Source organism: Branchiostoma lanceolatum, chromosome 3 (assembly GCF_035083965.1).
Source record: "Branchiostoma lanceolatum isolate klBraLanc5 chromosome 3, klBraLanc5.hap2, whole genome shotgun sequence".
Lineage (NCBI taxonomy): Eukaryota > Metazoa > Chordata > Leptocardii > Amphioxiformes > Branchiostomatidae > Branchiostoma > Branchiostoma lanceolatum.
Window position 1 is genome coordinate 4839515 of NC_089724.1, and position 22956 is coordinate 4862470.

A 22956-nucleotide genomic window follows, 5' to 3' on the forward strand; every position below is an offset into this window, starting at 1 on the left:
TATTGACTGTTTCCAGGTTCAAGGCTAGCTAGTGCGATGAGTCCCTTGACTATCCTTGTGACAGCCGTTTTCCTGTGCGCTTTGTGCGAGGCCCGAATCAACTCAGATCTACGCGCGTGCGTCAGGCCGCCTGTCCCCCGGAATGTCCCAGTGCGAGCTCGCATCCAGAGAGAGGATGTGATAATTTGCCCTTATTTGTTTCCAGGTCCTACTAGACAAGATCTTGAGATGGGCCCTGTCCCCGTGACAGTCGTCCTCCTGTGCTTGCTGGCTGTAAGCGAGGCCCGCATCAACAAAGAGCTGCAAGGTAGCGTCATCACGGACCTTCAGCAGGCCGCCTGTCCGTACTGTCACCTGTGTGCCAGCAGACAGACGTGTAAGCGCGCCGTGGGTCGGCCCGTGTGTAACATCCTGTGTGGGGTCTGCAAACACGCCGACTGTCAGGCGCCTCCGCCCAGTGAGTGTTCACATGTATTTATATGTTCAATTTGAAAGGACATCAAAATTCAAAATTCAACCTATTATTAGTACATATATACACTTACATGTTAGTTAGGATTAGGCTGCACCAAGTAATTTTTATGGATGACGTCCTTTGGAGACCCTAAATCTAATGCGAGAGCGCGAAAAAAAAACAAGAAGGGCCTAAAAAAACAAGATGCCTAGATTTGAAATATAATAGTCGACGACACATGTCAGGACACAAATTGAATGGGAGAACACGGTGTAACAACTAACAATTCTTTTATTTATCATGAAAACAGCAATAATGTGAATAAACCAGTTGAAGTTGAACAGAAGTTGTTCTGTCTTGTTTCTTTCCATATCCCATTGATTTTGCAGGCCTGCAGAAACATAGTATATCAAAAAAGGCAAAATTAGTTGCTGATTAACTCTTCGCATGCATTACTACATTTCTACCTATGCATTAGAAATCCTAATGAATAATAGCAATTATTCAAGAGCCACATATGGACCAAAAAAGATAGAAATAAAAAAAAACATATTTCCCCAACAAGTATAAATAACCAGAAACGAATAGATGATCATTATCCATGCAGAATACATGAATGCATTCATCTTACACGCCCCCTTCCCAGATTATATTTTTTCGTACATGGTACTTGATCCAAAACAGACTAAAGAACGGAACTTTTCATACCTCAAAAACAGACCTGGGCCTAGGAGCTTCAGTTGTGGCAGCTGTATTGTCGACCTCCATGCGGATGAAACACCCGAACTGCTTGGTTGCCTGCCCCACCTGCAGGCCGGAGTAAACTTCGATGCCTCTCCCGATCTTCTTGTCATAGCAGAAGAAATGCACTGTAGCTGATCTTGACAAGACTTAGTTAAAATTGTACGGCCGAAACTCACTCGCCGCTACAAGTACAGTTGCGCGAACGTCAGCTCTCCCTGACCGACATCGAGAGCGTACCAATCAACAACAACGTTGCCGCTCTTTTTCACTTTTATGCTCACATATTTAGCGACCGAACCCACACGACATATTTATATGCTTGATCTGACCAGTTTTGACTTTACTATTGACTTTTTCCGTACCATGTCTTGATACTCAAAACGGCGCGTAAGAGCGCCCGGTCTATTACGCCCGGCCTAACAACAATCTATAGTATTCTAGACTAAATTCCAGGTTAGGTAGGCCTAGGGTTGGAGTTATCTGGACATGGTACAGTAGTATATGCCAACAATTAAAAAAATCCTGTCAGCAGTTGAAAAATCTGCACTATTGACAGGATCATCCTGTCAGCAGTAGAAAAAATTGCACTGCTGTCAGGATCATCCTGTTTATAGCAGTGCAATTTTTTCTATTGCTGACAGGACGATCCTGTCAAGAGTGCAAAAATGTCTACTGCTGACAGGATGATCCTACCAATAGCCATAGGCGTTCGCGTGACGAGTTTTACGTTAATTTTACGCGATTTGCGGCACTGTCGTAACTCTTTGGTCATTGTTACAGGAAGCGGAATTTCTTGTTTTTTTTTCTGGGAACAGACCAAAATCAATGCGCGCGCGGACGTCATCCATAAAAATTACTTGGTGCAGCCTTACGTTAAACGACCTGTATCTAGCCCCTTGGGGCACGAATGTACAATAAAGGTCTTTCATTCACTAAAAGTACTTCACCCCAATTGTGTGTGTGTCTGTGTATGTATGTGTGTGTGTGTGTGGGGGGGGGGATCTGTGTATGTGCGTGACTGTCTGTCTGTGTTTCTGTATGTGCGTGTCTGTCTGTGTGTATGTGTGTGTCTGTCTGTGTCCCTGATTTTGTGTCTGTCTGTCTGTCTGTCTATTTATATGTGTCTATAAGTCTGTGTCTGTCTGTGAGTGTGTATATGTGTGTTTCCAATACACCCAATACCCAGTACTGCCATTTTGGTCTGTGTGACTGAACGGTTTTCGTAACAGCAAAGAGGTGGAAGTCTGCCATCTATCTCTGCGTTGTTTTTGGCTCACAGCCGAGGAACCGTTAGCCCCAGTGGACGGCAGGTGGACCGCATGTACGAGCATGTGTGTCTGTCTGTGTTTCTGTCCGTCTGTCCGTCTGTTTGTTTGTTTGTTTTTCTCTGTATGAGTGTATGTTTTTGTCAGTGTATGTTTTTGTCTGCGTATCTGTCAGTCTGTCTGTCTGTTTGCGTGTGTTGAAGTCTGCCGTATCTGAGTGCGTTGTTTTTGCCTTACAGCCGAAGAGCGCCCAGCCCCGGTGGACGGCGGGTGGACCGCATGTACGAGCTTGACTTGACTTGTACGAGCTCGTGTGTCTGTCTGTGTTTCTGTCTGTCTGTTTGTTTTTCTCTGTATGTATGTATGTTTTTGTCTGTGTATGTGCATTTATGTCCGCACGTGCTTATTACCAGTCTGTCTGTCTGCGTGCGTTGAAGTCTGCCGTATCTGAGTGCGTTGTTTTTGCCTTACAGCCGAAGAGCCGCCAGCCCCGGTGGACGGCGGGTGGACCGCCTGGGCCAGCTGGACCAGCTGCAGCGCCACCTGCGGGGCCGGGACGCACAGCCGCCGCCGCACCTGCACCGACCCTGCGCCCGAGAATGGCGGCGCACACTGCTCTGGGAACGAGCTGGAGACACGGACGTGTCAAACTGGCGTGACCTGTCCGGGTAAGGTCGTCAGACAAGGACATTTGCAAAAGCGCACAGCTGATACTTTCATTCAATCTTTTATTCATCCATCCATCCATTCATTCATTCATTCAGTCGTTCATGGAACCACGGTTCGTTCGTCCATCCATCCATCCATCCATCTATTTATTCATTCTTTAGTCATTCATTCTTCGAATTCGTCTGTCCATTTATTCATTCATTCATTTTCGTTCGTTCGCAGGTGAGCCTTCAGGGCCCAAATTCCGGACGGACGGGCGGTGCGGCCTGCAGTACCCCGCCCCAGGAGCGACCCCTGGCCAGTGCGACCCGAACAGCAATGCACCCTGCTGCTCCGAATATGGATATTGCGGGGCAAGCAGCGAGCACTGCGCATGCGCCAACTGCGCGGACTTCAGGCAACCTTCAGGTTTGTTTGTTGGTTTTTTGGTTGTTAGTTTGAACCTTAATTTATTCATAATAACTCAAATCAGCCTGCAGGCCGCTTTTCATTGAGGTCATGAGGGAAAAGGTAAGGGTCAGACAAGGTATAACAGAGATACGGATTACATTATTCAAGTCTTAATAAATCTATCAACATATTCATATCCTTGTATAAACATGGTAAAAGACTATAATCAAAACACTAGCAATTCTACTAGCAATACAATTAAAGGATCTAGTCAACTTCCTTGTGGTGCCCCTCCCATTTCTCCAAAATTTGCCAAATTCATCCCACTTCTGACACAATGGAATGGATCCTCGTTTGGATACATAGAAGAAGAAGACGAACTTTATTGCGCAACAATTGTAACGGGTACAATGTATGGCAGTTTGTAGATATATAACAATCGACTATTTCTAATATTTAGCAATTTCAAAGAACTTATTTATAACATGAATAGCAATCTATCTAATAAGTGTATTTTAATGGCTAAAACAGTATACAATGTAATGATGATAGTATTTTGTGTAGTATATGATGATAGTATTCAATGTAGATGTAGATGTGTCAGGAATTGTAAAGCAATGTCTCGTTTTTGCATATAGAGTTGTATATAAATTGGCCTACATAGGTAGATATATGAGCAAGGTAGGACAATATCATATTGAATATCTCTGTCTTGGAATGTGGCAATTCTGACTGGTTCACATTAGCAGCGACACCTGTGCTGCAGTGGTTGACGTCAGTTGAATAAATCACTTCGTTATGTACTAAGAGTCTTTTTAATTTATTCAGTTACTTACCAACCTGATGAAAACCATTCACTAATCCATACGTTGAAATAGAAAGGAACCATTGCTTCCATATACAGTATGAGATAGCTTTAGAGTTTAACTCAGTATGCGGGTGAATGGTGTAAAACACCATCGCATGGCTGATACGAGACAGAGGTTCGCCAGGCCTCCATCCGGGTGATTTGTAGTGAATCACCAACTCCAGATAGAAGGATTTGGACCATCGCACACCGGGGCAGTGTTAGATAGATTGAGAATCTAACTTGATAGAAGAACTTTAATGCACGACAATTGTACATGGTACAAAGTATGGCAAGAATTCGTAAACATAATACAACTAGAAGTATAGAATAAAACTTAACATCCTAATTACTAATACAATACAATAAGGGCTAGCATTCGTTTTTGATATAGTGTTATAATTGAGTTGATTTAATCATTAGTTTCGGCAATTTTCTCATGTGAAAGCAGTTGTTTAAATAATGACCTATTTTCGCATTGTGGGGATTGTTGCATTTAAATATGTACTCAAAACAGTCTGTAGCATCGAGACTCTTAAAACTTGTAATTGTTTTGAGAAATGTGAATAACTTATTGCATAAAACATCACATCTAGAGCATTTCATTACAAAGTGAAATTCATTTTCAATTGATATGCTCCAACGTGTCCTCCAGTTGACGGCGGCTGGTCGGCCTGGGGCGCCTGGTCCTCCTGTCACGGGCTCTGCGGCACCGGGAGGGAACAGCGCAGCCGCACCTGCAGTAATCCCACTCCGCAGAACGGGGGCGCTGCTTGCCAGGGGGACGCGACTGAGGAAAGGGAGTGCGACACCGGGACGACCTGCCCACGTACGTGTCAGACATATGATCATTTCTTTTTCATTGTCTGACTTGGAAGTGCTTTATCAATTCAGTATCAGTTTATGTCCTTAATAAGGATCAAACAGGTGGGATTTAGGCGCTTTTTTTTACCTATGACGTAAAGGGTTGTCCTAGATTCTAGTCGGATGGCGCAGACGACTTTTACAGGCTAGTAGGCAACCTCACCGATCAACTCCCAGCTACAGATAACCTTGCTCGCGACTAACTCCCAACCAGGATAAGGAGAGGGTCGAGAGCCATGGTCAGCTACATGTGTGACTGCTGCTAATAATTATAACTTGTTTCTGTGCCTTTCCCAGCCCCCTTTAGCAGGACGCACAACCGCGTGTGATACCACACCAACTGAGCGTAGTACACTGCCTGTCGTGTAACGGAAAGTATCGTCTCAGATCCTTGCGGACGGTCAGCTTTGCTCACCATTAGCTTAACTCCCAATATGTAAGGTCGTGGGGCCATGGTCAGCTTTTGTGACAGGATTTTAAACTGTTTTATGTGTCGTTTTCAGCGCCGGACAGCGGAACGTACCTCCGTGTGTGCTACCACACCAACTGGGCCCAGGCACACTAGCTGTCGAGGCGGAAAGGATCTCAGCTTTGCTCACGACTAACTCCCAATCATGGTCTGGTGAAGGCCTTAAGGTCGGGAGGCCGCGTTCAGCTTTTGTGACAGGTTTTTAGACTTTTTTCCGTGTCGTTTTCAGCGCCGGACAGCCAGACGTACCGCCGCGTGTGCTACCACACCAACTGGGCGCAGTACCGGAGCGAGCCGGCCACCTTCCTGCCGGAGGACATTGACCCCTGGCTGTGCACACACATCATGTACGCCTTCGCCGTCCTGCAGGGGAACCGCCTCAAGGCGTTCGAGGCGAACGACGAGAGCAGCTTGGGGCAGACCGGGATGTACGAACGCACTCATCGATTGAAGGTGAGTCATTATCTGACCCCGAGGGCACAAAAATAAAAAGTATTGCACTTTTTGAACACTCTTTAACATGACTTGCCGGCTGAATTATCACACAAACAACATCTCATTTGAATCACAAGAAAAGGAACCTCTCGAATCGACAAATAAATCATAGAACATAACCACTTTTCATCTTTATTTTAGTACTTCTTTAAATACCTTTTTTATAACCTGCCCTTCTTCACAAAACGTCTTCATTCTTGAGGGGTGCTCTTTTCCTGTTATCATTCTCTTTATATAACGTTTGGTAAGAAGACCTCTTCCCTCATGATCAAAGCAAACACAAGGAAGCAAAGATGGAAGGAAGACCACCCGAATATATCCTTTTTCTAAGGTTGCCTTACTTTTGTTCACAGGTATCTTTAGAATACCTACGGTACATGCCCTTATCTGCATATTAATAACTGTTGATTTCCGAAGTGTGCATGATCTAGTGATTAGTGACCATGCCCACCGGATGTCGCTACTGGTCTTTAGGCCTATAGGACGGGACGTTATGCCGTGGGTCACTGTTCATTGTGGTTGTCGAAAAGAGTGGGGAGGGATTTTTCCGGTGCATACATAACTTGGTTTCCATCCCTGCTATAGCTGGGACATGTAATGGTGATAGACTCTGCATAACGTCTGTAGTTTTTCGTCACGATTAGTGAAAGATAAGTGCTTTGAGACCATTTGAACCCCCCACCCCCACCCCAGGACACCAACCCGGACCTGAAGATCTCCCTGGCCGTGGGTGGGTGGAACGTCGGTTCGGGGCCCTTTTCCGACATGGTGTCGACGCAGGCGAACCGAGCCGAGTTCGTCCGAACGTCGATCGAGTTTCTCCGTCGCTGGGAGTTCGACGGGTTGGATCTGGACTGGGAGTACCCCGCCCAGCGCGCCGGGTCGCGCCCGGAGGACAAGCAGAGGTTCACGCTTCTCGTGCAGGTAGGGATTTTATACATGCACAGACTGGTATTTTCCAGGTGGCAGAGTGCTTGACCCAGAACCCTTAGGTCCTGGGTTAGAATCCCCTGACATGCCATCGACGTTATGTTCTTAGGAAAGGCACTTTACACGACTTTGCTCACTCCACTAAGGTGTAAGAATAGGTACCTGACTTCAGTCGGGGAGGTAAAAGGCGGTGGAAAGAGAGGGTTGGGCTTCCAATAACGTGCCCTAGACACAGTGGGTAACAATTAACAAACTGCCCCTACGGCCTCAAAAAGGCTATGGGACTACATTTACCTTTACCTGATATGTAGATCTTTCTTTCCCTTTCCACAGGAGCTGAAGGCGGCTTTTGACGCGGAGGTTCTACAGCCTGGCCGGGAGCGCCTCCTACTGAGCGCCGCCGTGCCTGCAGGCGAGAGCAGCGTGCAGCAGGGTTACGAAGTCGGTCTCCTCGCGGAGTGAGCTTTCCATCTTATATTTACATATAACGTCCAAAAAAAATTCCGCAAAAGGAGCTGGGCACCGCGCTGCTTTCCCAATCTCTTGTTTTCTGCAACACGTCTGTCCTTGGTGCTGATGTACCGGTAGTCTAAAAACTGTGGCACGAAGTACGTTGGTGCGTTGGGACAGATGTTGCTTGCACCGTCTGGCTGATATGGATTCCCCAAGAGAAACTAGACTCCGCCCTGCATACCTCAACGTCTTATATATATATATATATATATATATATATATATATATATAATAGTTGAATTATACACACGTGATGGAATTGCGTGCCTCACAAGTGCCAGTGGGATCATCAGACGATCACTACATGGTACCCGTCGTCACAAATTTTGGTCCAATAGTCTTTCGGGGTTGTGTGTGTGTGTGTGTGTGGGGGGGGGGGGGTTATGTGTTGGGGAGCAGTGCATGGAACACCATCTCCCATTGGTGAGTTATGAAATGGCTATGCCTCAGCCTGTTTGATTTGGATGTACTTGTACCAGCTGCTGTTTCTATTGCAAATTTGGTGATGGCAAGGTGGTTCTCCCTATCACATCCTTGGTTATAGACTTCCTTCCCATTGCACCCTTGCACTCTCAGCCATTTTGGAGGGATTTTGCAAATTTGTTATAGATAAAAATGAATAGCGGAGCGTGCACGTGAGCTTTGTAGATGCGATAAGACAAAGTCTTGTTCTAGGTGTTCGCAACTGTATTGGTTCTCTGACTTTCTGGGGCTGTACTTGGAAACACAATCAGGTTCGCCACAACTGCCATTCTGGCATAGGGCTATTTAATTTAGCCATTATGCTGTAGGGCTGTTGTGAATTAGAATTTTAGTGCCCTGTCACACTTGTGCGTATATTCAAGAGCATGTGATTTGCGTATTAACATTTTTTGGTTTTAGTAAGGTTTGCGGGGGAAAAGCTGTTTTCTCACTTGACCCACCGTTGGGCAGCCTAGTGATCGAATCTAAGAAATGACTTCTTCGGCTGCAAGCTTAACCTAAACCAAAACATGTTAATACGCAACTCATGCGGGCTTGAATATACGCACAAGTGTGACAGGGGCTTGACCATGGTCAATACTGACCGACGGAGGCCATAGCTTATATATATGACTAAGCTATGGGAGAGAGTGAGTGAGTGAAAATACTTTTCAAGAACGTTGTCGGTTTTTCTCCACAGACAGTTGGATTTCATCAACTTGATGACCTATGACCTGCACGGCTCGTGGGAGGCCGTGACGGGGCTGAACAGTCCTCTGTATCCGGCCGCAGAGGAGTCTGGGTACAACCGGAAACTCAACCAGGTTCGACTCCCTTTTCTTCCTATACAACCGACTACAAAATCTCAACATCATCTCATCTGGTCGTGACGGTCTCACGGGCGCTCACGTTCTTCTCCTCCATCCCACCCTATCCTCCAATGCACCGGGCAGGTCCTCCAAAACACAGTTCGCATCGATCTATTAAAACACAGTTGATGAATGTAGATAGTGCATGGTCTGCCTACACGTGCATGTCCATGTCCATGTCCATGTCCACTAAATCTACACACACAGAATTGGCACAAAGTCGATGGTTAATTACACATTGTCTTCCAGCTCTGCTGAAAATGACATTGTCCATAGCTCCGCAAATGGTTAATTCATAACGCGAAAACAGCAATCTACGACGTGTATGTGTTTCAGCAAGCTGCAGTTCAGGTCTGGCGCGCAGGTGGCGCCCCTGTGGAGAAGCTGAACTTGGGGATCGCGCTGTACGGACGTTCCTTCACTCTCTCCAGCGGCGACACCGGGCTACGAGCGCCGACTAGTGGCGGCGGGACGGCAGCGCAGTACACACAGGAGGCCGGCTACATCTCTTACTACGAGGTGGGGGTGTAGATTTCATGTAGCCAGTTTTAGGACAAGTTTATGTCTGAATCAACCCTTGCAACTGCCATAAATTGGACTAGAATGAGGAAAAAAATGGGCTTATAGAGGTGTAGTGAGTTTGGAACGAACTCCCTCTAGATGTAAGAACCAGGTCGCTAATACAATCTTTCAAAACGCTGTGCAAGAGAGTGGTTTGACTTCTGATTTCCAAGCCTCACGACCCGGCATGGATGATAACGACTACGATTATGGATAGCGATCTTGGAATTTGATGCATAGACCTGTTTTGCTTTGTATGTATTGTTGTATTTTTTTATATGTATGTTCCTGAAAAGCAGTGACTAGCCACTGAGAGAGCCACCTGCTAAAAGAAAACAGAAAGAAAAGAAAACAAAAAATAGATATAACCGGGAAAGAGCAGATGTTGCGTACAGAGAAGACACCGGATACACTTCTTCTTCATGTTTTTCTAAGAATATTTAAGCGCTCAAACCTACGTTACTTTAAGTGCAGTAACCTGAAACTACTTTTTGTGAATCAGCACTGTAAATATGTCTTCGTAACTGTCTATAACTAACTCTATCCTAAATCCCAACGTCGTTTGTATATCTATTCTTTCTCACCAGATCTGCACCATGCTCAGCAGCGGCGCGACCCGCGTGCTCGATGCGGAACAGAAGGCGCCGTACGCGTACTCCGGGAACCAGTGGGTCGGGTATGACGACGAAGAGAGCATTGGGTATAAGGCAAGTAACGGCGTTACCGTCACATATGTCTCATGAAATTTGTAAAAAAGAATATTGAGAAAAAGGCTGTCATAGCATGTCCAACGAACATATTTTCATCATCATCATCATCATTATCGTCGTCGCCGTTATCATCATCATCATCATCATCGTCGTCGTCGTCGTCATCGTCGTCGTCGTCATAATCGTCATAATCGTCATCATCATCATCATCATCATCATCATCATCATCATCATCATCATCATCATCATCATCATCATCATCATCATCATCATCATCTTTATGTAATCGACACTGCAGACATACATGAATACAATAACATGCCAGGATGGCTTTCGTTTTACAATCCCTGTTCATTACACATAGTGCAATTGACAAAAACATGACAAGTACTCAATTATTACATTTAAAAGAAAGCCATATTTATGTCCTAAAGTACTATCTATAGATTTCCTCGAGCAGCCCCAAGAAGGCATTAGAGAGACGATTATGTTGGTCCATAAACCCGGATGACTTCAGAGAACAGCCCAAGGCCACCACTCTATTTGTTTCCAACGACTCTTACACTCGAGCTCGTTACGATGCCTTTATAGATCGATTTTCTGAAACAAGTGTACGTTTAATTTTAATATGCATGTAGGCGGTTCATGGGCGAAGGCCATCAACAACCGTTATCGACCAAGCGTTCAGTAGTGCAACCGAGGCAGTTCTTATGACTTATATTCTCCTTCCCATGGTACTCCAGATCAACTTCCTGAAACAGGAGGGTCTGGGCGGTTCTATTGTACGGGCCATTGAATTCAGCGTTCTGTAACTTGGGCCGTCATTCTATCTATTTGCTTTAAATGATATTGTTCCCATGGCATTCCAGATCAGCTTCCTGAAACAGGAAGTTCTGGGCGGGTCGATGGTGTGGGACTATGAACCATCGACTTCAGCGTCCATTCTATCTATTTGTTTTAAATAACTTATAATATTGTTCCAATGTACCTCAGATCAACTTCCTGAAACAGGAGGGTCTGGGCGGTTCGATGGTGTGGGCCGTGGACCTGGACGACTCCAGCGGGCAGTTCTGTAACCAGGGGCGGTACCCACTACTGAACGTCATCAAGAGCAGGCTGGAGATGGGCGCCTTCAACGCAGGCGACGCCGGTGAGAATGTCCTTCCTCTCTAAGCTGGTTTAAAAGAAGAAGATAGAATTATGTTGTACATGTAGCTGGCAGTTCTCCTATGTACCAATCCTGCAATTCCTTTCGAAATATTCAAAGCAGACCTTGTCCAGTTTGCAATGAAGTGTATGTAATAGGTCCCATCACTCAGGCGTGAAAAAAGAAGAAAAAGAAGCTGACGGCTATCCTCTAGATCAATCTATTGATCCTTTTCTAATCAAAACATTTACCGAGACAAAAACATCTTAAGTAAATGAGTAAGAATCGAGATATTTGGTACCATTCTGATTCAAACGTTTATTGAGTCTCCGGTTTATATTTTCTGTGTTGTGCAGTTAACGGCAGTTGGGCCAGCCGGGGCCCGTTGTCCGATGCAGCACAAAAGAAGTTTTGTTTGAAATCTAACATGTTATTTCCATAATACAAAAAGTATTATGGAGTTTTTCAGGTGTAAATATACTGTCCATTCTGTTTCAAAAGTTTCATGAATTTCTCGACTATTTCCCATTATTCCCCATACAGTTAACGGTAGCTGGGCCGGCTGGGGCCCGTGGTCCGGCTGCACGACGACCTGCGGGGCGGGGACGCAGACCCGCCGCCGGACCTGCACGGACCCCGCGCCGCGGCACGGCGGGGAGGACTGCGCCGGGGACGCCGCCGGGACGCAGCAGTGCGACACCGGGGAGACTTGTCCCGGTAAAGGGGTCACTTCTATGTTGATAGATATTAGATAGCCAAATCTGTACAAGTCACTACCTCTACATAAGGACCACCTGGCCAACGTGACCACTTTTCGGTGGTCCCTTGCATGGTTAATTTTTTCATTGATCTTGATTTGATACTGGGCAACACCCCTCTTGTTGGGGTAAAGCGCATTAATAAAAGCATTAAGAATCCTGTGTAACAGGACCATCTGTCCACATAGACTAGATCTTAATTATTTTCCGACTCAAAATGAAAAAAAGTATTCTTTAACGTCTTTCCCTTTAATCAATATCTTTTACCTAACCTAAAATCTTCACAGAGCCGGTGGAGAGTCCGTACCGCCGCGTGTGCTACTACGCCAGCTGGGCGCACTACCGCGCGGATCCGGTAGGGGTCGCTCCCGAGGACCTGGGCCAACACGCCAGGCTATGCTCCCACCTCATCTACTCGTTCGTGGACATGCAGGGAAACCAGCTGACGCCGTACGACAGCTACGACGAAACGACCGGCTACGCGAGTTTCAACAACCTCAAGGTAAGGAGAACAAGGTGTAGAATTCTGGTCAACTATGATGATAACTTTACCAAACGTATATCAGAAGCAACACCGTGATACTGCAGTCGAGAATTGCTGATAATATATATATATATATGTCATGTCGATCGATGCGACAGCACTGTACATTTCCTATTACACTGCCCCCTTTTTTATATGGCAATCATTCGTAATCTTTATCCAGATCATACAGAAGTACAGATACAAATATTCGAGCATGATAACCGTGTCAGTTCCTATATTAGCTACACCTGAGTGAGGAGGGTTGACACGGTTGCATTCGCGTGGATTTGTTTAGGGTGGATGACAGGTTGCGAATCTGAGACCCACACACTTCGGGCATTCGTCTTCTCTAGCGGCACCAAGTCGAGGACACTGGGTCACTGCCCCTAAATATGTTAAAGATGTACAGCTTTACAAAACTTTCCATGTGCTTGAGTAACTGTTATCTTACGCATGTTACTACCTGGGTGTCTAACATCCATCGAGGTCGAAGGTCATCTGTCACCTGCACCGCGCCAATCGCGACACTCAAATCAAAATTCATATAAGAGTCTACCATTTCACAAAGACTGTTATAGACACTCTTATTACCCTCGCACTGTGAGAGACTGGAATTCATTGCCTCAAGAAGTCACGGAGATAGCTGACCCTCCCAAGTTCAAGGAGGCGGTGCTTCTGCACCTCAGAGGACAATAAAAGCGCAGCGCACTCCCCTGGGCGCTTTACCCCAACAAGAGGGGTGTTGCCCAGTATCAAATCAAGATCAAGATCAAGGTATAGAGCAAGACAAACAAGTGAAAATAACATCAGTATCGCCTGTTCCTCTTGTGCCCGCTCAGATCTCGCACCCAGGTCTGAAGACCCTGCTGGCGATCGGAGGCTGGACGTTCGGCTCCGCCAAGTTCTCCAACATGGCGGCTTCCCTGGCGAACAGAGCCGAGTTCATTGACTCGGCCGTCGGGTATCTCCGGCAGCGGAACTTCGACGGGCTGGACCTGGACTGGGAGTACCCGGCACACCGGGAAGGCTCACGGCCGGAGGACAAACAGAACTTCGTCACTTTAGTTAGGGTAGGTGGAGACGTGTGTGTGTGTGTGTGTGTGTGTGTGTGTGTGTGTGTGTGTGTGTGTTTATGTTTGTGTTTGTGTGTGCACGGCTGGACCAGGACTGGGAGTACCTGGCACACAGGTACTACAGGGCAGAGGACAAGCAGAACTTGTGTATGTATGTGTGTGTGTGTTTGTGTGTGTGTGTGTGTGTGTGTGTGTGTGTGTGTGTGTGTGCGTGCGTGTATGCATGTGTGTGTGTGTGTTAAGGTCATAAATAAGACCCCATATAGTTCTCAGCGTCTGAGTTAATGCTGTTTGTTAACGTTGTTTAGAAGCTGAAGATGGCGTTCTTGTTGGAGCACACGGAGACCGGCCGGGAGCGCCCCCTACTGACGTGTGCGTGTGCACATGTGTTTGTGTGTGTGTATGTGTATGTTACAGTTTGCGTTGTTTGTTGTTCAGGAGCTGAAGATGGCGTTCCTGTTGGAGCACACTGAGACCGGCCGGGAGCTCCTCCTACTGACGGCAGCCGTGGCGGCCAGCGGCAGCACGGTGGAGACCGCGTACGACATCGCCGCCATCGCTCAGTAAGTTCGGGCTGCTCTCAAGTACTTTAACTAGTCATCATATGAACCATCTGTACCTGTATCTGTATAGCCGGTACAACCGCCATTCGGCGTATCACATTAGCTTCGCAGGCACGCGGCCCAGCAGCAGGTGGTTATATTACGCCGAAAGACCTGTCACGTCTAACCTTCGCATATCTAATTGCATGCATTGTTTAAAGCTGTCTAATGAAGGATGCTTCCACGGCATTTGGTTGTAACGAGTTCCACTCTACGATCGTTCTAGGAAAATATGAATTTTTGAACACATCAATCCTAGGTTGAAAAGTCTGATACTTGAAGGCATGGCTATTCCTTGTCCTTTTCTGAGCTGGTATTAGATAATTATCAGTCGGTACGTCCACCAGTTTATTAGTCATTTTGCACATCATGCATAGTCTGAACATTTTCCATCTCTCTTCGAGTGACATCCACTTATCATATGCAGAGGGAAGAGCCAACTGGACAATCCTTGCAGGCTATATATCAAATCACCTACCACATTACTAATAGTATCCTAATTATTTTGGCCACCGTCCTCCTTAAGCCTTAAAAACGCCCAGGTAAAAGGGTGCTGTTTCTGTTTGAAAAATACTAATGTTTGACATTTGAAAAGTTATATGAACTCACGGCGTAGAGATCGCGGATCCCGAATCGTAATTGGTATCGCACAGCAGTTCCATGTTCTGTCACGCCATATCCTGTCCCCCCAGGTTCCTGGACTTCATCAACGTGATGACGTACGACTTTAATGGGCACTACGACGGCGTGACGGGACTGAACAGCCCGCTGTACGGGGCCAGCTCCGAGACCTCGTCACAGGCGCACCTCAACTCGGTCGGTACTTCATTAAAGCCCCTGTCACACTTGTGCGTATACACCGTGAGTCCGCATGAGTTGCGTATTTAAAACATGGTTTTAAAACATGGTTTTGATTTAGGTTAAGTTTGCAGCCGAATAAGTGATTTCTTAGGTTCGATCACTAGGCTGCACAACGGTGGGTCAAAGTAGAAAACAACTTTTTCACCGCAAACCTTACTTAAACCAAAAAATGTTAATGCGCAACTCACGCGCACTTGAATATACGCGCAAGTGTGACAGGGTGGACAGGGCCCTTAAGCACCTATCTCACTGGACCCGCGGCACGTTGGCGGCGTTGTCATAAACTAGATTGGTTTTACCCTTGACTTTCTAATTTTAATATAATGCAGAGTGTACGAGTATGACAAAAAGAGAACAAAACACACAAGTTGTTAAGACCGCTGTCAAATGGCTGGGTCTCAACGAGGTCGCCAATGTGTCGCAGGTCCAGTGACATATGGGCTGTAGTCCAGGTTCTCTTTAAATCTACATGCAGATGTTCTGTTGAGAAATCGTAGCGTTTCTTTTCCTCCGAGTGCCCCCGTATTGCGTATCAGAAATATTTTTTCCGTACTAACGTTTGGAGGAATATCACGGGCTTTTATGCTTTCACGTGAATGAAAATGGTAGGAACTTGAGGCACCTGTCCTTGGTGCTGAATTTCCTCATGTCCATGCTCCAATTCACTTGTCCGGTTTGTCTTCTATGTGACATACTATCCGATACTTAAATAAGAGTAAATCCAGGAAAATGCTCAATCCATCAATTCGAGTCTTTCAAGTCTGTCGCACCATGAAATTATTGGATTGTGTGGCATTTTATCCTCACTGGTGATGAAACATCATATCAAAATAACGATGGAATAAAGTCATCGCGTACATCATAGTGACTGCAGCTGGGAGCAGCTTTACATAGATTTTATCTAAGACAACGCTATGAAAAGTCAAGGATACACAATCGCCAGAAGTAGTCTTTGTACTTAAATACCATTTCACATGTTCATTTGATAATGATATCATTCTTATCTTATTTCATATACTATACTGGACAGAACCCGACGTAGGTATCACGTCCAGGGGAAAAGAGGCGTCATTCATTGATAAAAAAAACTGAATGTCGTCACCACAGGCGGCAGCCATCCAGCAGTGGATAGACGGCGGCGCCCCTCCCGGTAAGCTGACCCTAGGCATCGGGTTGTACGGCCGCACATTCGCGCTGGCCGACTCCAACAACGCGGGACTGCGGGCCCCGTCCTCCGGACCCGGCAACGGCGGGCCGTACAGCAACGACCCCGGGTACCTCATCTATTATGAGGTATTGAATAAAAAGACTCTTTTTACATAACCAAGAGATTTATTCCACCGACGTTTCGGTGACCATCAGTCACCTTCTTCAAAGCAATTCTGACTGGTTCACATAGCAATGCAGCTCAGGTGTTGCTGCTTATACATAATGACATGCATTCCCAGACGCAATGAGGTATGTTAAGGAAGTTAATGACTTATCTAACGACATCTTGTACACCACTTTTAAACACCACTGTTGTATACATTGCATCTGTATTTTCTTACATTTCATGGTATGCTTTCGTCTTTTTCCAGTGACAATTTCACGATCTATGGAGTTTTAGATGGTTTAGAACAGAAAGGAGAATATAAGCGAGAGATACTTTTGTGCAAGTCCGGACTTGGTTCCTGTCGTTTAGGTTTGTTATTTTGATTGAACCTAAACGTCTTTACAAGTCCAGTTTATGTACGTCTGAGGTTTAGGTTTAGGTACGCAGCACTCACCGTTTTCTGTCTTCCTGCAGATCTGTACCATGTTGCGCGGCGGCGCGACCCGCGTGTTCGATGCAGAACAGAAGTCGCCGTACGCGTACGCCGGGAACCAGTGGGTCGGGTATGACGACGAGGAGAGCATTACCGAGAAGGTAGGATGGTATCATAAGAGATGGAACAGATATTAGAACTTAAACGAGCTACAGTACGGAGTGCAGGACTGCAAAGTAGGTTATGTACAAGTATGTTTAACGATCGAGTAAACTTCCAACAAAACAGATGTACACACCCTTCCAATGCTATGAAACCTGTCCCTGGTGACCACTCAAGGGACGGTAGAAAAGCAGCCACTACATATAGGGTTCCTAGTGCTTGGGTCAATGGCAAGATGATCAAATGGACCACCAAATATGTGGCCACAATTGCTACATGGTCCTGATGCAGAGGTGGTCACTTCAGTGGGCAGGTGGTTCTTATGTTGAGGTGGTCATTGGTACAGGCTTGTATGCTAATCCAATAGAGTAGACTAGCACTAGGGCTGCCACCTCGACTCGTGACTGAAAGGTCTCGACGTAAGCAAGTAAGCAAGCACTAGAGTGTCTGCCTTTTTGCTGCAGACTAACTTGTTTTTATCCATCTATCCTCCGGTTTTAAGGTGAACTGGATGAAGCTGCAGAATCTGGGCGGCTGGATGGTGTGGTCCATCGACCAGGATGACGTCAGCGGCTCGTTCTGCGGCGGACAGCGCTACCCGCTCATGAACTGGCTGAACCAGGCGCTGGACCTGCCTGTGGTCAACGCAACGGCGCCGCCTAGCGGGTCAGGTCGGTACTAGAAAACTACAAACACTAAAGCAACTCTGCACCCCAAAGATGGATTTTCTTTTACCATTTTCACACACCGGAGGGATAATAGTGGTTAATGGACTGTTCGTTATATCTCTCTCTATATATATTTCACTGTTCTTTTGTATTTTTTCTGTTTTTTGTTGTTGTGTGTGCGTAAATTGCCAAGTTCATCTTTTCCATTTTCAGGTGTTTATCTAAGAAGACGACACACAGTATTTCTGTAAAACACGGGGTATTCCGTATCACCCTCGGTCCCAGCCCGACCGCGGGTCGGATCGCCCGACGGCCGTAGCAACATTGATTCCAATCTCCGAATCCGGTATTCGAATTTCCGACGGCCGCACAACCGGCGCGCTCGAAATGCGTTCGAAATATTCTATGGAAGCCTGTGTGATAACACTTCCGAACCCTATGTGATCCGGATAGTTATCGCACGGTCCGGAACACCCGTATCAGGCCCAGGCATGACATAAACATATCAAAGTCAAGTGACTAGTACAGTAGAACCAAGATCCCTGATGGAGGACAGGGACGAACGGTGTAGGAGGATCCAGTAGGATTCCAGAGCAGGACGAACGAAGACGATAAGTCAGTCTGAGAGTAAACGATCCTTTATAACACACAGGCTTTTTATTCTACAGGAGGGCAAAAATGGCGGGATGACGGGCGATGCGGCCTGCTGTTCCCCGCGTCAGGAGCGACGCCTGGCGAGTGCGATCCGAACAGCAACTACCCCTGCTGCTCGGAGTACGGCTACTGCGGGGCTAGCGGCGACCACTGCGCCTGCGCCAACTGTGTGGACTACAGGTCGATCCCAGGAACTGCAGGTAATATTTGGGTCACATATCCTGTCCGGGGCCTGGTCGGGCTGTTTCTGTTGTCTTTTATATCATATTTTTCGTTCCCTCAAACTGCCCGACCGGGCCCCGGTTTGGACGTGTGACTTTGGCAAACACCATATGGCGTTTGCGCTCACGTGACCATGACGTAGGTATTGTCCGCCATATTGGATGGTTCAACCTGGATGTTTCCGAGCCAATTTGATTTACTTTAGCCTGGAATCCATCATTGTTGGCTTTGGTCCAGTCCCAACGTCGCTACTCCGCCAAGTTGTAGCGACCTAAGATAATAAGGCTAGACTCCAGGATTGAGGAATCTATCATCAAATAAAGGCACAAACAAACGTTTCAATCTCGGTGTGTTCTTAAGCTTGCTTGTCCTACTTTTGTTTGTGGCACAGTGCATGGCATTACCATCTGCCGTCACATTGGACCTCTACATACTGTGCATAAAAACTATGGCTGAATATTTAAGCATGACTTATGCTAGGGTCACATTTCCAATCCGGGGCCCGGCCGGGCAGTCTTGGGGAACGTAAAGTATGATATAAAAGACAACAAAAAACACCTAACGTCCAAAAAATTATTCAAGAACATAGCTTGTGCATATTTATTGACATATACTTTAATTTTTCGTTTGCGCAAACACCCCGGCCGGGCCCCGGTTGTGAATTGTGACCCTAGCATCAAGAAGACATCATAGCATATCAAGCCATACAGATGAAGATGTTAAGCAAGCTGTACTGTATATAGCACCAATGGATTAGTAGCTGAAAATCATGGGGGAGTCTAGTGTGTGTAACGCTCACTGTCCAGGGCGCTATGGGGATCCTCCCCGCAGCCCGAACATTACTCTAAATGACTTGTGAAATGACATAGACTAAGGATATTTGGAGTTTCTTTTAACACAACCAGGTAATCTCACCTGCTGACGTTTCGGTATCTGTCAGACACCTTCTTCAGAACTTCTGACTGGAGTACTGCTTCTCACCGCTATAAGTAGCCGATGTAGGTGGCGCTTTTACGGCGAGAACGTAATCCCAAACGTGGCTGAGCTTGTATCCCCCCTCGTCTCGGTTCATTACTGGTGATGACTGCCTAATCCATACTGCCTCCTTGATCCAACGAATGCGTCTGTTGTCCTCTCTATCTGACAGACACCGAAACGTCAGCAGGTGAGATTACGTGGTTGTGTTTAAAGAAACTCCAAATATCCTATGTTCTACCAACCTGATGAAATTATTTTCGGAAGGACATAGACTAAGATGTAAACAAATGAAGATAATTTCCCCCTTTACTTGAAGGCGGCTGGACGGACTGGACAGCGTGGTCCTCCTGCAGTGTCTCCTGCGGGTCGGGAACGGAGACACGCAGCCGCACCTGCAGTAACCCGGCCCCACAGCACGGGGGCGCTGCTTGCTCGGGCGACGGGACCGAGGAGAGGGCGTGTCAAACCGGCGTGACGTGTCCAGGTAGTTTGTCAGGAAAACTGTTGATTATATCACCCTGATTAAAAGTGGAAACGTGTCCCTGACGTCAAGTGTCGGGAGTAGCTATAGACGGGTCAACTCAGTGAATAGTGGAGTTCAGCCGAAAAGTTTGGGATAAGTCGCAATAGATATTTACATTACATTTTATTTATATTATATTACGTCATTTTATGGTATAAATTGTGCCATTTGGCGGCTATTGGGGGCTATCTCGCGTCTATTTCGCACCTACTCGCAACATTTCGCTAATTGCGTTTTCTTAAGTTAAAAAAAGGCCATTTCAGGCGACACAATGGCGCCTAGTTCGCGGTAAATTGGCGATTGCGCGCGGCAAGTTAGCGAATGTTATTCTCAAACAGTCGCCAACAGGCCGCAGTCCATTGAGATTACTACTTGGCTGTGATGTGTAAATTGGTAACGATTTATTCCTTTCCACCCCCTCACAGATGGAGGAGTGACTACACCTACTGCCGCTACTACTGCTTCAGGTGGAGGGTACGACCCAGCGAACTTCTGTGCCGACAAGGCGACGGGATTCTACGCGGACCCGCAGGACTGCCAGAAGTACTTCCAGTGCGCGTCTGGGGTGACCTATCACCAGACTTGTTTGGCTGGTAAGAATGATATACCTACCTTATGTCACACCTGGGCCGCGACAACGTTCGATACGGGTGTTCCTTACTTGGGTTATCACATGGGCTTCTACTTTTATCATATGGGCTTCCAAGGAATATTTAGAATGCATTTCGAAGCCCGGACAATACGGTAAGATATAACGTTATGACTTCGGTTGGGGAAGGTCGTATTGAGGTCATCTGGTGGCGCCGAATGGCAGCCGCCCAGACCCTTCCGACAGTTCCACAAAGTGCAAGAGTGGGGCACATATGAATCTGTTGTGTATTGTGTGATTGTAAACCCTGCAGCAATTCAGCACTGGCTGCCACTGGCTGGTACAATGTATAATGACATAAGCAGAGGGTACATATTACATGTGTGTATGTTTTACTGTAGGAACACTGTGGAGCCAATCCGTCGGCAACTGTGACTGGGACTATAACGTGGTCTGCAACACCAAGCGTTAGGACAACACCATCAACTGCTAACGTCACTTTTAGGCCAACGTTGTGTCCAAAAGCCGCACGTGTACGATAATCGTTAGATTAAGAATGGTTAAACAAACAGTCATATTTAGTGCATCGATATGTATATGTTAATCTTAGTAGTTGTTGTCTGCAACACCAAGCGTTAAGTCAACACCAACTGCTAACGTCACCGTAGTGTCCAAAAGCTGCGCCTTTGCCATAATCGTTAGATTAAAAACTGTTAGGGTTGCAGTAATATCTAGGTCATCGATGTATTAACGTTAGTTTTGATAATCCCAATTCATCCAGCGGTCTCGGTAAATATTTTAGCTGATGTTGAAAAGTTTTTTCCAGAGTGTTTGAAAAAAAGCCATTTTGATAAATATATTAGTAGTACTTTTATAGAAATGTATTAATTGTAACCCAAGAACATTGTGTGTACAACGTATAACCCGCTTCCACAATGAGTAAACCTTCATTTGTTAAATCCAACCACAACGTGTATGTCTGTATGTGTGTCATCGTGTGTGTATGTATGTCTCTGTGTGTACGCGCGCGTATGTGACACAGGGGTTTCACCTTACGTCCATGAAAAATGGAAGTACTGTATTGTTTTTGGACTGTCGGATTGTCAATAAGCGGGGTCAATAACCGCTGCTACACCACGGTCCGGTTGCTGGTCTATCGGATGATCTCTTGCATCATCTCTAAATGGGACAACAGACTAACCTCACCTCCAAACGGGACATCGGAGCCTTAAATCATACACCAGACGTATTCAGGTCATGCATTGTACCGAAAAACTGTCAGTTACATCCCTTCTTTTGTCAAATACTGATATATTCCCCGACGTGAGCTACAAAGGTATATTTCCCAAATAGCAATCTCCATGTTGATCGGATGAAAAATGATTTTTAAAATCACTGATTCAGCAGGACTTTTGGAACAGACAGAGGTGAAACAAATGTGAAAGCTTAACCTACTTTTGCTTAATAGACGCATATAAATCAGAAACCTGTTGGTCCTCTTTTCTCCGATAGATTTCAAGAATGACAGCCGGACGGAATGGTAGTAGGTGGGAACCCTCAGCTACGGGGCATTGTGGATCATTTCGTTCATAATGCTAAACTTAAGGTATGCGGTCCATTTTGTCATTTTCTATGACAGAACCTTAGTCTCTACCTGACAAACTAAGCCGGCTATAGGTTGAATAATTGCAAGGGGAGTTTTGCCACCAGAGGGTTTCATTTGCAGGTGGAGGGGGAAAACAATGTTGACCTTACAACTATTCCCCTTTTTTTCCCGAATTCTACGATCGGTACTCCAGTAGGAAGGCCTGGTGGAGGCCTGGTGGAGCCCACCGCGTACCGTTGACAAGGATATACGGCAATTTTGTTCCAAAACAAGACAGTGGAAATGTGTACATCTACGACGACTGTCCCGATCCACAAACGCCCCGACTTGCTGTCGAGCGACAGATGCGACCGTCCCTTGTAGTCTCATGTGATATGTAAGTAGGCCATTACCTTGCCGTGTAACCAACTGGACGCTAGCTTTGCCGCATGTGGATGAGGCATACTGCAAACGTAAGGTAGTTCAACGATTTGATGTCTTAAACCCTGCTGCAGCTGTATAAGAGTAACTTTTGTAAAGCATTCCAAACTTTCATGAGTGTCTGATGAAAGATCTTTGCGGACACCCTTTAGCATTTGTGCACTCGGTTGAATGTGT

The 22956-nt window shown here is 46.2% G+C and overlaps 1 protein-coding gene and 1 long non-coding RNA gene across 2 annotated transcripts; both read left to right on the top strand.

Annotated features, from left to right (window-relative positions):
* The first annotated feature begins 219 nt into the window (after window positions 1–219).
* Window positions 220–19585, top strand: LOC136429227 (probable chitinase 10). Its single transcript, XM_066419100.1, has 21 exons — window positions 220–457; window positions 2937–3131; window positions 3355–3540; window positions 5025–5198; window positions 5932–6155; window positions 6891–7121; window positions 7461–7585; window positions 8803–8926; window positions 9308–9490; window positions 10120–10239; window positions 11236–11392; window positions 11933–12106; window positions 12435–12649; window positions 13513–13743; window positions 14185–14309; window positions 15041–15164; window positions 16317–16502; window positions 16999–17118; window positions 17622–17790; window positions 18456–18641; window positions 19569–19585. The coding sequence occupies exons 1-21, from the start codon at window positions 229–231 to the stop codon at window positions 19583–19585; spliced, it is 3495 nt and encodes a 1164-aa protein (XP_066275197.1). The 5' UTR covers window positions 220–228.
* Window positions 19586–19936: 351 nt separating this feature from the next.
* Window positions 19937–21717, top strand: LOC136429804 (uncharacterized). Its single transcript, XR_010754813.1, has 3 exons — window positions 19937–20125; window positions 20590–20757; window positions 21155–21717. It is a non-coding gene; the product is annotated as an uncharacterized lncRNA (long non-coding RNA).
* Window positions 21718–22956: the final 1239 nt, after the last annotated feature.